Below are 18,133 nucleotides of genomic sequence, written 5' to 3' on the forward strand. Positions count from 1 at the left end.
CGTTTTCTGCGCGCACGCTTTTCAAACTACTAAACGGTGTGTTTTTTGCAAAAGTCTATATACGAAAGTTGCTTAAAAAATCATATTGATCCATTTTTGAAAAAAAATAGCTAATACTTAATAAATCACGCGCTAATAGATCACTTGGTTTTTCGTGCTCAGGAGATGGGTTCCCAACCCCCTCCAACGAATACAGCCTTATTTTCTTCGCACACACTCTACATCTAACTTAAAAGTTCATAAGTTGTTTTACAAACAAGCATAGTTGGTCTCCCTTTCTAGGTTGTGTTTAGTTCCACGCCAAATTGGAACGATGTGACGGAAAAGTTAGAAATTTTTGTGGGTAGGAAAGTTCAATGTGACGAAAAAGTTATAAGTTTGAAGAAAAAAGTTGGAATCTAAACATGGCCCTATTAGAGAGATCAAAGATGAGCGTTGTGGGGTCACTGGTTATAGACTCAGTAAATTTTGCTGAATGAGATACAATATAATAGTACTTCAGTAAGTTCGCCGAACGTGCGATACTCTATATATGTTGCAGTTTGTAGGTCAGGCGTGACGTAGTATTTGCTAAAATATCCTTAATTAGGCATATTTCTTGGTTGTTGTAGGTGAATTTTCAGTGTTAGTTTTACCCATCCACCTGTTCTTAGGAGGCAATCAGGCTGTGTTCTTTATCACCTGCTCCCAATTTATATCCCTTATTTTCTGCACACACGCTTCCCAATCGGTTAAATGGTACACTTTTTTAAAGGAAACTATATGAAAATTACTTAAAAATATTCATACTATTTTATTTTTTAAGTTTGTTTTAGCTAATGTTTAATTAATTATGTGTTAATGTATTGCTTCATTTTGCGTGTGGGGATGTGAAGTTTCCAACCTTCACCTCACAACGCAACCTAAGATGGTGAAATTTCTCATAACTAGCACCAATTACTGTCGTTCATCGATACTAAACCTGAGGAGATTTAACGTACGAATTCTTTTCCCAGCCGAAAAATAAAGGAATATGGGAGCACGTACAGTACGATAGCATGGTTCTCAACATGGGCCGAGTCCAATACAAATTCTCTGCCCATGGACCACAACCTTCTGGCCCAACACAGCCTGCAAACACAGAAGGTTCTCGTGCAGCTGGCGAGCCAGCTAGGCTTGGAGAGGAGGAAACGTAGCGGCCGCGAAAGCGAAAGCGAGCACGCCTCCGTCTCCGCCTCCTCCGGGCTATAAAAAGGCGCCCCCCCATTTGGCTCGGACCACTCACCTATCAATCCGTCTCGTCTCGTCTCGTCTCGTGCCAGTGCCACTGCTTCACCGCGAGCGAAAGGAGAGTTGGGGTTTTGCGAGCGAGAGCGAGTGATGGCGAAGGGGAGCGGAGAGGCGGCGGCGGCCGCGGCGGCGGCGGAGGGGAAGGGGGGAGGAGCCGGTTGCGGCGGCGGTGGTGGAGATGGAGGGAGAGGACGCGGTGGTGCCGGAGGCGGTGGCGGCGGATGCGGAGAAGGCGGAGGAGAAGGAGAGCGGCAGCAGGATGATCACCCTGAAGAGCAACGAGGGCAAGGCGTTCGTTGTGACGGAGGTGTCGGCGAGGCAGTCCACGACCATCGGGCACATGATCGACGACGACTGCACCAGGGAAGCCGTCCCGCTCCCCAACGTCGACTCTAAGACCCTCGAGAAGGTGATCGAGTACTTCGACGAGCACGCCAACAACAAGGCCGACACCGACGACGAGAAAGCGGCGCTCGACAAGTTTGACAAGGACTTCATCGGCGAGCTGGACGGTGACAAGGCCTTCCTCTTCCACGTCACCATGGCCGCCAACTACCTCCACGCCCAAGGACTCCTCGACCTCACCACCCAGTGCATCGCCGACACCATCAAGGGCAAGACCCCCGAGGAGATCCGCACGGCCTTCAACATCGCGTACGACCTCACCGAGGAGGACCAGGAGGAGATCAAGGAGGAGGATGCCTGGGCCTTCTGAGGAGCACGCACCTGCCGCGTAATTGTTCTCGTAGTTGTGTGTTGTGTCTCTGGTGGATTCAGATCTGATCAGCTTACCTTTGAGTTCGTGCATCCTGTCCAAGTAGAAGTGTAGAACTGAGTCGGCTGTGTCGTTGAATGCTTTGCAACTGCTGGATCGCTTGCATGAAGTGAAATATTTTGCTCCAAATACTTTTGCTGTGTCTGCTTTGGTTTCATGCGGTTATTCTTCTGATGAGATGTCTGCTCTGCTCTGCCTCTAAAAACTACTCTGTCTACTCGTTGGCGTGTGGTTCATTGGTGGGATTCGGTTTCAGTTTTGCAACATTTCGGAGCTCGATCGATCGGGGATGTGTTCCTGTTCATGAGTTTGTATCGGGTGCAAGTTTGGGGGTCGCTTTTTTGCTTGGATTCTTGTGTGAGTTGAATAGAGAAGGGGGAAAATGTCACGCCATCTGTTTCACTCTGTTCTTCCTTTCTACCGATCTCTGTTCGTAACAAAAAATCGCTGCAACTTTATCTGAATGCTCAATTTCGTTTCAGATATTCATGGACTGACCAGTTAGTAGTGACCCCGTATGCTGTTCTGTTGTTTGGTTGATTATTTGCGCAACTCCATGCATGTGCCTGAATTCTTATGGATCTGAAGCATTTCATTTCATATATGCATGTGGACTGACCCTCCAGAATGTTCTGCGTTGTGTGTTCTTCAGAATCTGAAGCATTTCGCTTCACAGATATATGAACTGATGTCCCAGTGTGTTCTGACTTCTGAGTTGTTTGGTTAAATTAAACCTAATTCCGTGAGTTGTTTGGTTCAATTAAAACCCAATTCCATGAACATGTTCTGCTTTCTTACAGATCATTCAGTTGATATCCCGCTGTGTTTGCTTTATAAAATTTCTGTACGTGTCTGAATTCCTCAGTGCTGATCCAAATGAGTTCGTGTTGCTTTGAGAAATTATGGGCTGTTCGTTGCACCTGTTGCTTTCTCCTGCTCTGTGTTTCTGAGTTCCATGTTAAATTCCTGCACAATCGTAAATCTGTTTGAATTGGCATTATTTCTGAACTTGGGATCAGAGGATTTGCACAATTTCAATTTCAGTTGAAACACGTGATTCTTACTATCTGAGACTAATAGGGGGCAAGCTTCTGATAATTAGACAGTGATTTCTGCTATGAATTGAATAGAGAAGAGAAATCCTCGTTTCAACTTTATCTCACCGCTGCATTTTGTCTCAGAGATGCATGGACTGAACCATTAGAACTGATGCCTTAGTATTCAGTTTGCTGTTTGCTGATAAAACTCCCTGCAAAATTTGTCTGAATTGAATTCTTGTGTATATGAAGCATTTCGTTTGAGACTGATACACAGTATGTTGCATTCTTCAGCATCTGAAGCATTTCGTTTCAGACTTCAGAGATGTATGGACTTACTACTTAAGTGTGTCGTGAGTTGTTTGGTTAAATTAAGACAATTCAGAGATGTATGAACTTACTACTTTCTTCCGCATCATGTAGCCATCTGCCCATCTAGCTACTTGAGCAGTATTCCACGTACTAGTTGTTTTGCTCAACTAGTGCACATTTTTGTAAATGCTAGTGTTGTGTTTACGGGCTCCTTTGGAATGCACGCGTTCTGTATGGTTTTCGTATGAATTACTACAGTTACCATGAAAATCTTGTAAGATTTATTCATTTCAAAAGGGGAATAACTATTAAAAACTCTTTTGTGCAACTATCAACAAAATGATTAAGTTCAGATGCCAATAGAAAACGATAATATTCCAGGAAAGAAAGTAATTAAGTTCTGTTATTTTTAGAGAAGTTGGCTAAGACCCCCGCTGCAAGGCGGTCCTGTGTTGTCGTTTTGTTCTCCTTCTCTCTGTTCTCCCCTGTTCTCTCCCTCGACAGTTTAATGCCGATCTTGTAAAATTGTAACATCTTTCTTTCAGTCTTAATAAATTTAGGTCGGCCGCCTCCTTGGCCGTCCCGGCAAAAAAAAGTTTCTTCGCACACACTTTATACAGATAACTGAAAAGTTCATTTGTTTTACAGAAAGAATAGTTGGTAACTTGGTATCTCCCTTTCTAGAGATCAAAGACGAGTGATATGGGGGTCACTGGTCACAGTAATTGGCTCTTGTCCAGTTGTTGTTGATGGAGCCAAACAACATGTGTGAAATAATAGTAATACTCCAGTAAATTTGCAGGTCAAGTAACAGGAAAAATGGCGTGACATATTTCCTTTGTTACTGTAGTGATGTTTCAGTGTTAGCTTTATCCATCAACGTAATATTAAAAGGAAATTAATACGATAAATAATTCTCATAACTATGAACCACTTGGTTGTTATTACTAGCATCAATTACTACAGTTCATCAATATGCCCGGAGTTCTTTCTCTTCGATTTAAATCTTAAATAATGGCGATATATCACCAACGATCACCGAAGAGAAAAAATACATAATATGCAGTAGGAATTTTCATCATGAGAAAAATACAAAACATATCAACCTGAGGAGATTCAACAACCATACAGATACTCTTCCCAAGGGTGGGAAAAAAGAAAAGAAAATGGGAGCATATGTACTGTACGGTAACATGGTCCTCATAAATGGGCCGAATCCAGTACAAATTTCTCGGCCTATAGACCATAACCGGCCCATCATTATGCTCAGCCAGCTCGGCTTGCAGGAGAGTAAACGTAGCGGACACGAAAGCGAGGCACCGAGCAACGCCTCCGCTACAAGAAATTTCATTTCGGACCCGATACAGTATTGTTTCGGTCGAAATTTTTATTTTTATTTTCTATTGTTTTTATAAATTTGGTAATATTTTGATTAAATTTGATCAACATTTGTTTAAAATTTTGGAAATTTCGGACTTTCAAATTCCGTGACCTCCTGAATCGGTGAAACTGAAAAATTAAACCCCGACCCGAACCCGTAATCCGGCGGCTATATATTGGCGCCCCCCATCGGCCTCCGACCCGATCAATCCGGCTCGTCCCACCTCACCCACGGCGAGCGCTAGGTAGTCAGTGAGAGAAGAGAGCCAAGTTGATCAGTGAGCGCGAGAGCGAGCGATGGCGGCCGCGGCGGCGGCCGCGGCGGAGGAGGAGGAGGAGAAGGAGAGCGGCAGCAGCAGGATGATCACCCTGAAGAGCAACGACGAGAAGCTGGTCGAGGTGACGGAGGCGTCGGCGAGGCAATCCAGGGCCATCGCGAACTTGATCGACGACGGCTGCGCCGATGTCATCCCGCTCCCCAACGTCGACTCCAAGACCCTCGCGAAGGTGATCCCGTACTGCGACGAGCACGGCAGGGCGAACTCCGGCACCGACGAGGAGAGGGCGGCGCTGGGGAGGTTTGACGCGGACTTCGTCGGCGAGCTGGACAAGGACAAGGCGTCCCTCATCGACGTCATCATGGCCGCCAACTACCTCAACATCCAGGGGCTCCTCGACATCACCTGCCAGCGCGTCGCCGACACGATCGGGAGCGCCACCGCCGAGAAGATCCGCGAGGCGTTCGACATCGAGGACGACCTCACCGAGGCGGAGAAGAAGGAGATCCGCGAGGAGAACGCCTGGGCCTTCGACGGCATCCCGTAAGCCGTACTGTGTCCTCGTCGTCATGATTGCTGATCTCTCGTAGAGGCCTAGCTGTGTGTGTTGTGTCTCTGGTAGATTCAGATCAAATCAGGGAGTTTCGTGCATTTTGTCCAAGAAGAACAGAGTCGGCTGTGTCGATGCATGCTTTGAACTGTTGGATCGCTTGCATGAAGTGAATATTTTGCCCCAAAATTGTTTGTTGTGTCTGCTTGGCTTTCATGCAGTTAGTCTTCTTGTTAAATGTTTGCTCTATCTCTAGCTGTCTACTCGTTGGCATCTGGTTCGATGGTGGGATTCCAATCCAGGAGATTCGGTTGCAGATATGCAACATTTCTCAGTGGTCAGTGCTCGATCGATCGGGGAATGCGTTTCCTGCTCGTGAGTTTGCATTGGGTGCAAGTTTGGTGTTGCTTGCTTGGATTGTGGTTCGGATTGAATTGAGAATGGGAAAAAAACATCGTTGCGATTTTATCTGAATGCTGCTTTCGTTTCAAAGATGAATGGACTGATCGGTTCGAACTGATCCATGCATGTGCCTGAATTTTCTTCTGCATCTGAAGCGTTTCGTTTCAGATATGCATATGGAATCCCTAGTATGTTCTGTGTTGCATTCTTCTGCATCTGAAGCATTTTGTTTCAGAAATGAATTTCACCATTTGGATTGATCCCCTAGTATGCATGTTCTGCGTTGCATCTGAAGCATTTGGTTCAGAATGGTTTCAGATATGCATTTGGGTTGATCCCCCCTATGTTCTGTGTTTCCGGATCCGAAGCATTTTTCGTTTCAGTGATGCATGTACAGATCTAGCAGTATGTTCTTGGTCGTTTGGTTAATTGGCATGGACGCATGGTAGGATTCCAGTCCAAGAGATTTGGTTGCAGGTTTTGCAACATTTTAGTGCTCGATGTTTTCCTGTTCATGAATTTGTATCGGGTGCAAATGTGAAAGTTTGGGGTTGCAATTTGCTTGGATTCTGGTGTGATTTGAATAGAGAAGGGAAAACATTAGTGCAAATTTATTTGAATGCCGCATTCGTTGCAACTTTTCCTAGTATACTGCCTTTGGTTGATTAATTGCCCAACTCCCTGTATGTGCCTGAATTCTTCTGCATTCGAAGCATTTCGTTTCAGAGATGTATGTCCCAACATGTTCTGAGTTGTTTGGTTAAATTAAACCCAATTCCCTGCATGTGTTCTGCTCATGCTTTCTTCCGGATTACTCAGATGGTATCCTGCTTTGTTGTTTGATTTACAAAATTTCTTCTGAACTCTTCTGTTTCTGTAGATGTTCTGAATTCTTCTGTGCTGATTCAAATGAGTTAGCAACTAGCCAATACTTGGCTCCTGTTGCTTTGAGAAATTATGACTGTTGATTCACCTGTTGCTTTCTTCTGTTTTGTGTTTCTGTTCCCTGTTAATTGCTGCACAATCGTTAACCGGTTTGAATTGGCACTAATTCTGAATTTGGGGACAGGGGATCACACGGCTACACAATCGCAAATCTATTTGAATTGGCACTGTTTCTGACATTGGGGACAGCGTATTGCACACTTTTAGTCGACATGTACATTTAAAATCTCAGCCTATGGCAAACTTAAGTCACTTGGGTGCCTGGAAGTATTCCCAGGCCTGAAATATCTGTTTGAATTTCATAAAGATGAAGGATGTGTTTAGCTTGCAGAACATAAAAGTTTACGATTAGCATCTGCTTCTGTTGTAATTCTAACAAAAAGATCAGATATGCTTTCCTGCATCATTCAGAAATCAGAATAACAACAGCCTGCATGCTTCATTTTTCTACTTTATTCTGAATGAACCATCCCAATATTGTACAAACTAATAGCAATCCAGGAAACAGTGAGAAATGGCACCACGGGCACGGCTATAGAAGTCAACATTAGCAGATCTCTCCCTAAAAGAGTCACTGATAAATCACAGCGCAATGCGCATACAAATCACAGCGTTTCAGAAACTAGATCATATGTGGTAAAAATCTTCAGAGGTAATAGTAAGAAAGCAGAGGTGCAGCAACCGTGGCTACAATGAGCATCGCCGAGACCGGAGATTGGGCCGCCGCCGACTTCGGTGAAGATGGCGTGCCGGTGGCCGGTGTTGATCCTGACCCAGAACCGGAAGAAGATGGTGCGGGTGCTGCAACATTGATGCAGAATTGTGAGATGGCCAGATACCACATATCCAAGCAATTATAATTTCTAAAAGATGAATTGGTGAATACATGTCAGCAGGGCAGAATATTTCATTGGGTTCAGAACTCCAGGATCCAAATTTTTTGTTTGTAATTAGTAGAAGAAGTCAGAAAATGTTTATCAACGCAAAATATCTTCTTATCAGTCATGAGGTCTTCGGAGAGCTTTCACTTTCAGACCTCACATTGATTTCAGAAGTCAGAACTTTCAGATAACTTTAGATAATGAATCCTCATCAATGTGCAGTAGATGGTGAGTTGGTTACCCCACAGAAAGTTTGTTCAGTTCTTTTTTAGTGTGCATGATGGATTACAAAATTTGGCTGCCAACTATGCCAGGCACCACAACAACCACAACGCCAGGTAGCAGGTACACCACTTGCATAGAGAACATAATAATGGGAAAATTCTACTAAGATGATCAGATCTACTAGTAGTACTAGTAGCGAGTAGTGACTAATGAGGAGAGGAAGTCATCAGGAAGGACCAGCCATCTACTCTGCTGATGATTTAGAATTTAAAGTTTCTTTTGTTTTTTATCTTGTTTTACTTTTTTCATTTTTAAATAAAAATGACCATTCTCTGGGACAAATTTCAGTTATAGGGAGCAAAACTGAGGATAATTAGGCAGGAAATCCTTTATTTGATTCATTTACATCAAAATTGAAATCAGATCGACAAGAACAATCAGACAGGGATTCAGGATTTTGCTTTACCTCCAGTAGGAGAGGCACCGGGAAATTTCTCTGCCAAGAAAAAAAAAAGAGATCAAATTATATACATATACAAACTATAAATCGATCTATAACCAAGTACTACTATATAAAGGGAAATGCAAAGTTTTACTAACCATAGTCACCCAAAAAGACACAGAAGAATAAAACGAAAAAATAATTGAAGAAACAAATCGATAAATTGATCTATAACCAAGTACTAAAGGGAAATGTAAAGTTTTACTAACCATAGTCACCCAAAAAGACAGAGAAGAGTAAAACGAAAAATAAACAGAGATGAAGAAACAAATCGATAAATTGATCTATAACCAAGTACTACGGAGTACTATATAAAGGGAAATGTAAAGTTTTACTAACCATAGTCACCCAAAAAGACAGAAGAATAAAACGAAGAAAAAATTGAAAAAAAAAAACAGAGATGAAGAAACAAATCGGAGGAGTGAGTTGGTTGTACTGACTGTTGCACTTGCTCAGGGCGGAGGAGTCGCCGCCGCAGGCGGCGGGGAGGGCGGCGGCGCGGGTGTAGTTGATCTTGATGCCGAAGTCCTGGCCGAGCGCGCCGCAGAGGCAGGCGACGGCGGCCGGGCTGCCCAGCGCGCTCTTCACGCCGGCGCAGCAGTCCTTGGCCGGCCTCGCCTCGGGGCTCCCCGGCGTGATGTACGTCAGGCACCCCGCCAGCGCCGTGATCGACGACCCGCAGTCCGACGCCGGCCCCGCCGCCGGCGCCGGCGCCGGCGACTGCGACGCCGCGCCGCACGCCAGCGCCAGCACGGCCACCACCACCACCACAACTACGGCGCGCGACATAGCTGTGCCGGCCGAGCAATCAAGAATTCAAGATGGTAGCTAGTGGAGTGCGTGCGGCGGGGCGAGATTGCAGTGGTGGTGGGTTCGCGGCGAGGACTCCGGCGAGATTAATTATAGGGGAGAAAGAGATAGTTATCGCGGCCGAATGTACAGGGAATCGGTTACGCGCTGGATGGTTGCCGGGACCATCAATGCGGCACGTGGCGGCGGCTGGGGTTAGTATAGTGCCTGTTCACTTTTATGCTAAAAAAATACCTTACTAAATTTTAATATTGTCAAAATTTTGGCATAGTTGTCAAAATTTTGGTAATTTTGGCATGATTTTATTATATAAGTTACCAAAATTTAGTAGCAAACTAAATATAGCCACTTTTTTGGTAACTTTATCAAAATTTGGTAAGGTTGAAAATATCATCAAAATGAATAGGCCCTTATTAATAACACCCATTTGAGTTTGACTCGTTTTGAATTAATTTTGGGATAATTAGCCGTGATATTTGGTTTACGAGAATTGTTTAGGTGCATTCAGGTGTAGATAGATGCCCTCTTTTAAAAATAACCGTTCAGAATAAATCATTACTTCCAAGTTGGTCATGTTAATTCTAGATGGGAATGATACCATGTAGTACTTCCTAAACATTTATATTTAGCTGGGAGGACAGCAGCTGACAGCCAAACTCCGGTGTCCAGTGTGCTACGTGTAACGTTGCATGCAAGCATGTGTTTTTCCAGCGGCGACTGCACATGCCGCAGCATCAAATCGGGCCATGAATTAGCGTGCAATAATTTTTTTCCCTCGTAGTATCTAATTTTATACTCTCATAATATAATAAGGTATTTTTGACTAGCAGATCACTCATCTTATTTAAAAAATTCGTGCAAACATAAAAAACGAAAAGTTGTGTTTAAAGTACTTTGAATAATAAAGTAAGTCAAAAAAAATAATAATTCTAAATTTTTTTAAATAAGACGAGTGGTTAAACAGTGCGAGAAAAAACTCAAAATCACTTATATTATGGAACGGAGGGAGTAGAAATAGAGTAGTACTAGTAGAGCAGGTGCAATAGCAGACTATTAACCAGATATAAACATATTTTAATAAGGTAAAAGATGAGAGAGAAGAGCAGTAAGCTACAGATCTGTGGCCAGCTGCAGCATGAATTTATAGACGCAATGTGTATATGACAGGTGAGACCATATATTAATAGTATAGTAAGTAACTATTGTATAAATTGGCTATTAGATTGGCTATAGATTAATTGGAGCTAGTAGTGAGCTATACTATTAAACTTGCTATTAGGGAAGTGTGAGAGGATCAAATTAGGCTGATGTGCTTATCAACTCGGGGGCTGATAGTCTCCGGCTGAATTTTGCGATACTATGCTTTTGTACATGGTTATTTCTGCTACGGTGACATTATGTGTTCTTAGAATTTTGAACTAAAACGAAGCAGCAAATGGAACTGTGCCTTACATGATGTTTACTAGTTTTTTTTGCATACGTATCTTATATAGCATATCCGCAACCTGTTACGCCCCAATCCTAATTTGGGTGTGGTGGGGGGGGGGGGGAGTTGGACCGTAATCTTCAAATCGTGCTGGTGCTGCAAATATTAGTTAACGCCGTGTTTAGTTCCAAAATATTCCTTAAAACTTTTAACTTTTTCATCACATCAAAACTTTTACACACACATAAACTTCCAACTTTTTCATCACATCATTTCAATTTCATCCAAACTTTTAATTTTAGTGTGAACTAAACACACCCTAAGAGCAAGTCTAATAGTACAGCCCACTACTAGCTCCAATTCATCTATAACCAATCTAATAGCTAATTTATACAATAGTTACTTACTATACTATTAATATATGGTCCCACCTATCATACACACTGTGTGTCTTGGAGTTCGTGCTGCAGTGGCTACAGATCTGTAGCTCGCTGCTCTTCTCTCCCATCGTTTATCTCATTAAAATATGTTTGCAGCTGGCTAATAACCTGCTATTATACCTGCTCTAAGTGCCTTCATATAAGAGCAGGTACAATAGCAGGCTATAAGCCAGCTGTAAATATATTTTAAGGAGATAAATGATGAGAGAGAAGGGCAGCGGGCTACATATTTGTAGTCAGCTGTAGCACGGACTCCAAGACGCAGCGTGTGTATGGCATGTGGGACCAGGTATTAATAGTATAGTATGTAACTATTGTATAAATAAGCTATTAGATTGACTATAAATGAATTGAAGCTAGTAGTTGGCTATATACTATTAAACTTGCTCTAAACCATGTTGCAAAGCTTTAATAAGAAAGTTTCTGGGCATCGGTTCGGAGCTTTCTCCAAAGTAAAATGCGCCCGCTAGCGCTGATCATGTCAGTCTGCTCAATGCCAAAAATCTGAAATGGGCTTCTTAAGTCTTAACATGTGCAGATAAAGTACAGCTACAAAAGGAAAACTCGTTCGTCACACGCTACAGCAGCAAAGGAACCAAATTAAACTTTCGAAAATTTTCCAAATTTTCGAATTTGGCAGGAGTCATTTCCAAGATTTTTTTTCCAAATTTTCGAATTCGGTGGGAGTCTACCCGCCTCCTGACACACACCACCCAAATAAATAACAGCTGGCTTTGGAGGAAGTGGGACGACGAAGAGAAGTGGATTCTTCTCTTCTTTTTCTACAAGCACCTCCTATTTGTCTGCGTAGCTAGCACCAGCCTCCCAACTCTCCTCGCCCCCCTCCTCCGGAACGTGCTCCTCTAACGTAGAGGAATCTACGTTAGAGGGACGTCCAACATTGCATCTCCGTTCATTCAACATCTGACGGTAGAGAGCGGGTATAGCATATGAGAAGCCTGGTTGGCCCACAAACAGGCACACTTTCAGCCCAACTCGCCGCTCGTTGGCCAGCATGTCCTTCACCGCCGGTGCGGCGGCACAATATCCCACGACGGCACCCTCCGCGTGAGGTTGGCGGTTCACGCCCGCGCAGCCGCACTGTCTTCCTCTCCGCCGACCGCGATTCTACAACTTCGTCGCCGGCCCAGCCACCCGAGCGCTATGTCATCCAGAAGGCGTAGGCGAAGCTCGTCGACTACCGTGGCTCTGGCATGAGCATATCATGGAGATGAGCCATCGTGCGAAGGACTTTGATGCCGCTATTAATAAGGCTGGGGCTGATCTTCACTCGCTCCTCACCGTGCCTGACACCCACGAGGTGCTCTTCATCCAGGGCGGCGCCACCTCACAGTTAGCCGCCGTGTCGCTCAACCTATGCGCGTCACCCTGCCGAAGTCTTCTCCAGCTCATGGAGTGACAAGGCTTTCAAGGAATCCAAGAAGTTCAAGCAGATTATGGAATACATCAACATTTGCAGCATCTACGGAAACGTACACAAACAGTTGGTGATACTTCTAATAAATAGGGAAAAAATATCCAAGGCTCCAAGCCACTAGATTAGATTAAAACAGAAAGCAAAAAAAAAAAAACCAAGATATACCAGCCCAAGCAAGAACAAAGCAAAACCACCCTCGACAGTCGACACCATCGGTAAATCAGCAACTAGGAAATTCGCAAGCAAACCAAGATGGGGATCCGGCACCAGGAAGCCTAGCTACCGTTGGATGCTGAATGAACGGAGATGCGACGTGGGATGTCCCTCTAACGTAGAGGAAGAGGAGCTCGTTCCCTACTCCAGTCCTGCACCACCACCGAGATGGCTCGCCTCAGTAAGGCCTGGTTTAGTTCCATTTTTTTTCAAACTTCCAATTTTTCAATCACATCAAAACTTTCCTATATATATAAACTTTCAACTTTTCCGTCACATCATTCCAATTTCAACCAAACTTTCAATTCTGACGTGAACTAAACACACCCTGTGTGTTGGAAGTTTGATTTCACGCAAAAATTAAAAGTTTGATTGCAATTAGAACGATGTGATGGAAAAGTTAAAAGTTTGTGTGTGTAGGAAAGTTTTAATGTGATGGAAAAATTGAAAGTTTGAAGAAAAAATCTAGAACTAAACTCGGACTAAGATTCCTTGGTCTGTGTGGCGTATAGGGGTGGATAGCGAGCCGGCTCGGCTCGGATAACGAGCCGGCTAACGAGCAGCTCGACTCGACTCGTTTGAAAGCTCGAGCCAGCTCGTTAGGCTCGCGAGCCAGAACTAGTATGCTACAGAGAAGTAGAGAACGCAGCAGCAACATGAAATGGCTCCAAAATTATCTGAGAAATTATCAAAAGATATAAGAAAAAGTCTACAATCTCCCATCAAGAAACTCTAACACAACAACACCGAAATCTTTCACCACGAAAAGCAAAATCAGAAAAGCCTCCTACTGTGACAGAGAAGTAGAGAGCAGAAAGCATCCTTTCGTTTCTTCATGCTCCATCATCCATGGTCATGACTGACAAGGATGCATGGCCGATGGCAACACAGGATGGAGACAGGGAGCAGCGCTGGTGCGGCAGCTCGGAGTGGCCGACGGCGACTCGATCTGGATTGGAGTTTGGAGATAGATGAGAGGAAGGGGAAGCGATACTATTCTGTTCGGTAGACGCATGCACGGGTGACTAATGTACTTGGGCTGTCATGGGGCTTTGTTTATGGGCCATAGGTGTCCTACTGATTTATCTTATCTCTATGTGTAAGCTCGTTAAGCTCGCGAGCGAGCTGGCTCGTTATGCCTAACGAGCTGAAACTGTAGCTCGGCTCGTTTCAAAACCGTAATGAGCCGAGTTGAGTCAAGTCGAGCCGAGCTCGTCATGAGCCAAGCGAGCTAACAAGTCACAAGCTTTTCGTCCAGCCCTAGTGGCGTCGTGTTTCTCTTATCCATTGCTACGCGTACTGGTACTGGTGTTGTGTACTTGTGTGGCGGTGTTGTTTTCTTTTTCTCCGTTGTGTGTGGAGACGATTTGATCCGATCTTGGGTGAGTTTCTCCCGTGTTCTCGCGGGCGTGAAAGAACTGATGTTTCTACTGTGTGTGTTGGGTTTTACCATGTGGTGTAGTGTGGTGCGCGTGAACGATCTGATGTTGTTGAGCCTGCGCAAGTTTGCTCCCTTCTGTGTGTCTGGTCTGAAGAATCTGGGTGTTTTCTCGATCGCTGATTTTAGTTCGCTCTCCGATGCTGCTCGCTAGGAACTGATCGATTTTAGCCGGCTTTTCTTTACGTCGTTGTTTTCTGCTTCTTTTCACCGTTACTGTTGTTTTCTACTCCCATCTCTCTATACTATATCTATACGGCATGAAGGATTTCTCATTCGCTCATCTTTTTTTTTTTCTAAACCAAAATCACTAGGTTGTAAGAACGAGGCCCGTTTGCTGGGTAGAGTGGACAGCGTGTTTTCTCCCTCGTTTGTGAGCGCCACCTTTCTCTACGGCATTGTGGTCGGACTCAGTCTGAATGGACGTGGACTTATTTCCCTTGTCCATCCGATCGAGGCCGGAGTCAGTTGCACACCGGAGAGAGCGTTCGGCATCGGTACTGGGCCAGATAGGTGGAAGACGACCCATCCAGTTGGCCTCGCGAGCATTGCTTTGGAGTTTTTGGGTGTTGCGGGATGTTACCTCATGATTGTGTCGCATCTGTCCATGAGGCGTCTCCCTGATCTATACTCACTCACCCGAGTAGCATCTTGGCTGATGCCACTTGTCTTCCTCGTTTCGATCGAGTCGTATTTTCTGAGGTCGCTACATTCTTCCAGGTACTCCCAAGGAGGCTATCTATATGTTTTTATTTCTTCAATGTTCATCCAAATCTCGAAATGTTGATAGATATGGTGTTCAGAGCATTGAGTGGGTCATCTTCACCGTCATGACGACCGTCGTGCTCATCGGTACACTTGTCATCATTCTCGTGAGTCTCTGTTATATTTCTTTTACTCAGTATTCATATCCGTGAATTCGTATTGATCCGATTGATTTTTTTTTCCTCTCAGCTTCCTGTTACACAGAAGGGAATGATGGAGGAGGTGCCCCTGCCCCCCAGTATGAAGAGATCAGAGGATATGATACGAGAAAGCCTGCACCTTCTATTTCCATTTGTACAAATGAAGAGATCAGAGGATGATACGAGAACGCCTGCATCTTCTATTTGATCTTGTACAAATTTTAACGGATTATGTTAATTCCCTACTTAGGATGCTGGATGTGACCGTGGTTAGGAGTTGAGATGGGAGGATTTGGCGCCACAATTGGTCCATCACCATGCGGTCCACTGACATCCTCACCATATGCCGCGAAGCCTTTTGTAGTTCACTTGACGTTGTTTCATTCTTTTGGGTTTTCCCATTTTTTATTAATTTCAGTTGATGTTGTTTCATTCTTTTGGCTTTTGGGTTTTCCCATTTTTTATTAATTTGCTACGTAATTATTTTGGGGCTCCAAGGATTCTTTTCTTCTTTCCAAATATGATTGTACCAAAATTCGGTAGCTGCTTGTGCGATTGTGTACCACCTTACTCTGCTAATGATTTATACAAAGTTTCTCGCGTGGTCCATCTTGTTACTTTCGTTAAAGAAGGCCATTGCCAGAGGCAAATTCACTTGTTGGCTGTCACCTAAACGTGTTGCCTGTTAGCTGCATCCTGTGGCTTTCTTCTGGCTTAGATGTGCCATGTGAATTGCTACACAACCGTTAGTCAGTTTGAATTGGCATTGTTTCTGAATATGGGAAAATGAGACATTTTGAGGGGCAGACTGAAGACAATTAGGCACGATTCGTTTATTTACCCATCAACACAACTAATGTTGCCTACTATTGATTTATTTCAGCTCATAGTAGCTTTGTGTGAGATTCAGTCTAGTGCTGTACCAACAGCATCAAGCTGGTGGGATTCCCAGGCCTAAGCCTAAATTATATGTTTGAATTTCATATAAAGGTACAGAAAATGCTCAATTTGCAGAACCGAAAGTTCCACTCATATCATTTATTTACTCGTATTATAATCCGCTTCTGTTGTAATTGTGGCCAAAGCTCAAATATGCCTTTCTGCATCATTCAGAACAATAGTCTGCATGCCTGCATTTTTTACTTTATTCTGAAGGGGGCATACCAATATTGTACAAACTATAAATCTGATAGAATCCAGGCAATAGTGAGAAATGGCATCATGGACAGAGCTAAAATCAACAATAAATCAATAGCAGAAAGGTCTCTCCCCAAATGAGTAGCCAATAAATCACAGCGAAACGCGTATACAAATCACAGTATTTCAAAGTGAAAAGGCAACGACAATGCAATCGAGACCTGCATAAGAATATGCACCTGCTCAATTTCCCCAATCCCATCGAAATTCCAATTCAAACAACTCAAGGCACACAAGAACACTGCACCAAAAAAGGCCCAGCTAAGGGATAAGCATTAAATTATCAAAAATTAAAGGGACACAACAATGTTTTGAAGAAACGAGGAGGCAAAAGACGCTTATTGCTTAAGCAGTTTTCACTTTTATTTTTGTCACGGCATATTCATAAAGTAATGTCTGTGGACCAAAATTTTCAGAACTGTTCAAAAAATTCTAGACCTATACTCTATCCATGGCATCAGAAGTCTTACATTGAAATGAACTAATCATATTTCAATACCCAACAAAACCAGTTAAACAGACAATACATCTCTAGTTTTCTTCAGATGAACAAGTGAAATGTACTATCTAAAACATTAATTCACATGGCAGCTATATGAGCAGATTTAAGCTTTGCCTTCCACAATATGATTACAAGATAGTACTCCAAATAACTGAAGCTAGCATCCTGGTGCACAAGAACAAAGACAGAGGAGGCTTTTCATTCTGGTGACATTCCAAAGCAACAAATAACTGAAGCTAACCATATGCGAATCACTCGATACAGTAGAGCCAACTACAATTGTATCTCTGTAAGCCCCCCCAGACAAGTCAATTCAGCTAATCAGATATACCATCCAGTGATCCCAGACCACTAAAATAGACATTATTGCGTGATTCAACAAGATAAATCAGTAACTAGGCAAGCTACAACAATGCAATCAAGACCTGCATCTTCTTATACACCTGATCAATTGCCCCAATTGCATCGAATTTCAATCCAAACAAACCAAGGCACCCACAAGCGTAGCATCTTCGATCTAAGGATAACAGTAGGAACCAAAAATAAAAAGGGCGAACCCGTTCTTCCGCTCGGGATCACTCGAGCGCGACGGCGGCGCCGGCGGCCTTGAGCTTGGCGGCGAGCGCCTCGGCCTCCTCCTTGGGAAGCCCGGATCGCACCACGACCGGCGCCTTCTCCACGAGCTCCTTCGCCTCCTTCAGCCCCAGGTCCGTCACCGCGCGCACCTCCTTGATGATCTTTATCTTCGCCGCCGCCTCGTACTTCTCGATCTTGACATCGAACGACGTCTTCACCGCCGCGGCCTCCTCCGCGCCGGCGGAGCCGGAGGCGGCGTCTCCGGCCGCGCCAGTGGCCGCGGCCCCCGATGCGGCGCTCGACGTGAGCGAGAGGCGGAGCTTGAGCCGCAGGAGCGCCGAGTAGTCGTCGAGCTCGGCAGGGGAGAGTTCCAGGAGCTGGTCCGCTATGCGCGACAGCTTCGGGTCCTCCCCGGCGGCCGTCGCCGTCGCCGCCGCCGCCGCGGTGGAGAGGCGGCGGAGCCGGGGGATCAGCGGCGCGAATTTGGAAGCGAAGAGTGGCATTTCGGTAAATCCCGGGAATTACGTGGTGAGGGGTTAGGGTTTTTTTGGCCCATTCGACACGACCCTTATACGAGAACACAAACACGTAGCCCCAACCATTCCGCCTTCCGATCACGAAAGCGTATTCGT

At 44.5% G+C, this 18,133-nt stretch overlaps 4 protein-coding genes across 4 annotated transcripts; 2 read left to right on the plus strand and 2 right to left on the minus strand.

Annotated features, from left to right (window-relative positions):
• The first annotated feature begins 1,258 nt into the window (after nucleotides 1-1,258).
• On the plus strand, nucleotides 1,259-2,175 carry LOC107276398 (SKP1-like protein 11). Its single transcript, XM_015790572.3, has one exon. It carries the CDS (start codon nucleotides 1,448-1,450, stop codon nucleotides 1,982-1,984), a length of 537 nt encoding a protein of 178 aa, XP_015646058.1. The 5' UTR covers nucleotides 1,259-1,447; the 3' UTR covers nucleotides 1,985-2,175.
• A 2,895-nt stretch (nucleotides 2,176-5,070) lies between these two features.
• LOC107281645 (SKP1-like protein 11) lies at nucleotides 5,071-5,645 on the plus strand. Its single transcript, XM_015790573.3, has one exon. It carries the CDS (start codon nucleotides 5,071-5,073, stop codon nucleotides 5,596-5,598), a length of 528 nt encoding a protein of 175 aa, XP_015646059.1. The 3' UTR covers nucleotides 5,599-5,645.
• Nucleotides 5,646-7,368: 1,723 nt separating this feature from the next.
• Nucleotides 7,369-9,460, minus strand: LOC4343965 (non-specific lipid transfer protein-like 1). Its single transcript, XM_015789908.3, has 3 exons — nucleotides 8,997-9,460; nucleotides 8,521-8,550; nucleotides 7,369-7,749 (listed from the first exon to the last, which is right to left on the minus strand). Exons 1-3 carry the CDS (start codon nucleotides 9,343-9,345, stop codon nucleotides 7,595-7,597), a joined length of 534 nt encoding a protein of 177 aa, XP_015645394.1. The 5' UTR covers nucleotides 9,346-9,460; the 3' UTR covers nucleotides 7,369-7,594.
• A 7,634-nt stretch (nucleotides 9,461-17,094) lies between these two features.
• On the minus strand, nucleotides 17,095-18,039 carry LOC4343966 (uncharacterized). Its single transcript, XM_015789787.3, has one exon. It carries the CDS (start codon nucleotides 18,002-18,004, stop codon nucleotides 17,501-17,503), a length of 504 nt encoding a protein of 167 aa, XP_015645273.1. The 5' UTR covers nucleotides 18,005-18,039; the 3' UTR covers nucleotides 17,095-17,500.
• Nucleotides 18,040-18,133: the final 94 nt, after the last annotated feature.

Source organism: Oryza sativa, chromosome 7 (genome assembly GCF_034140825.1).
Source record: "Oryza sativa Japonica Group chromosome 7, ASM3414082v1".
In the NCBI taxonomy this organism is placed as follows: Eukaryota; Viridiplantae; Streptophyta; class Magnoliopsida; order Poales; family Poaceae; genus Oryza; species Oryza sativa.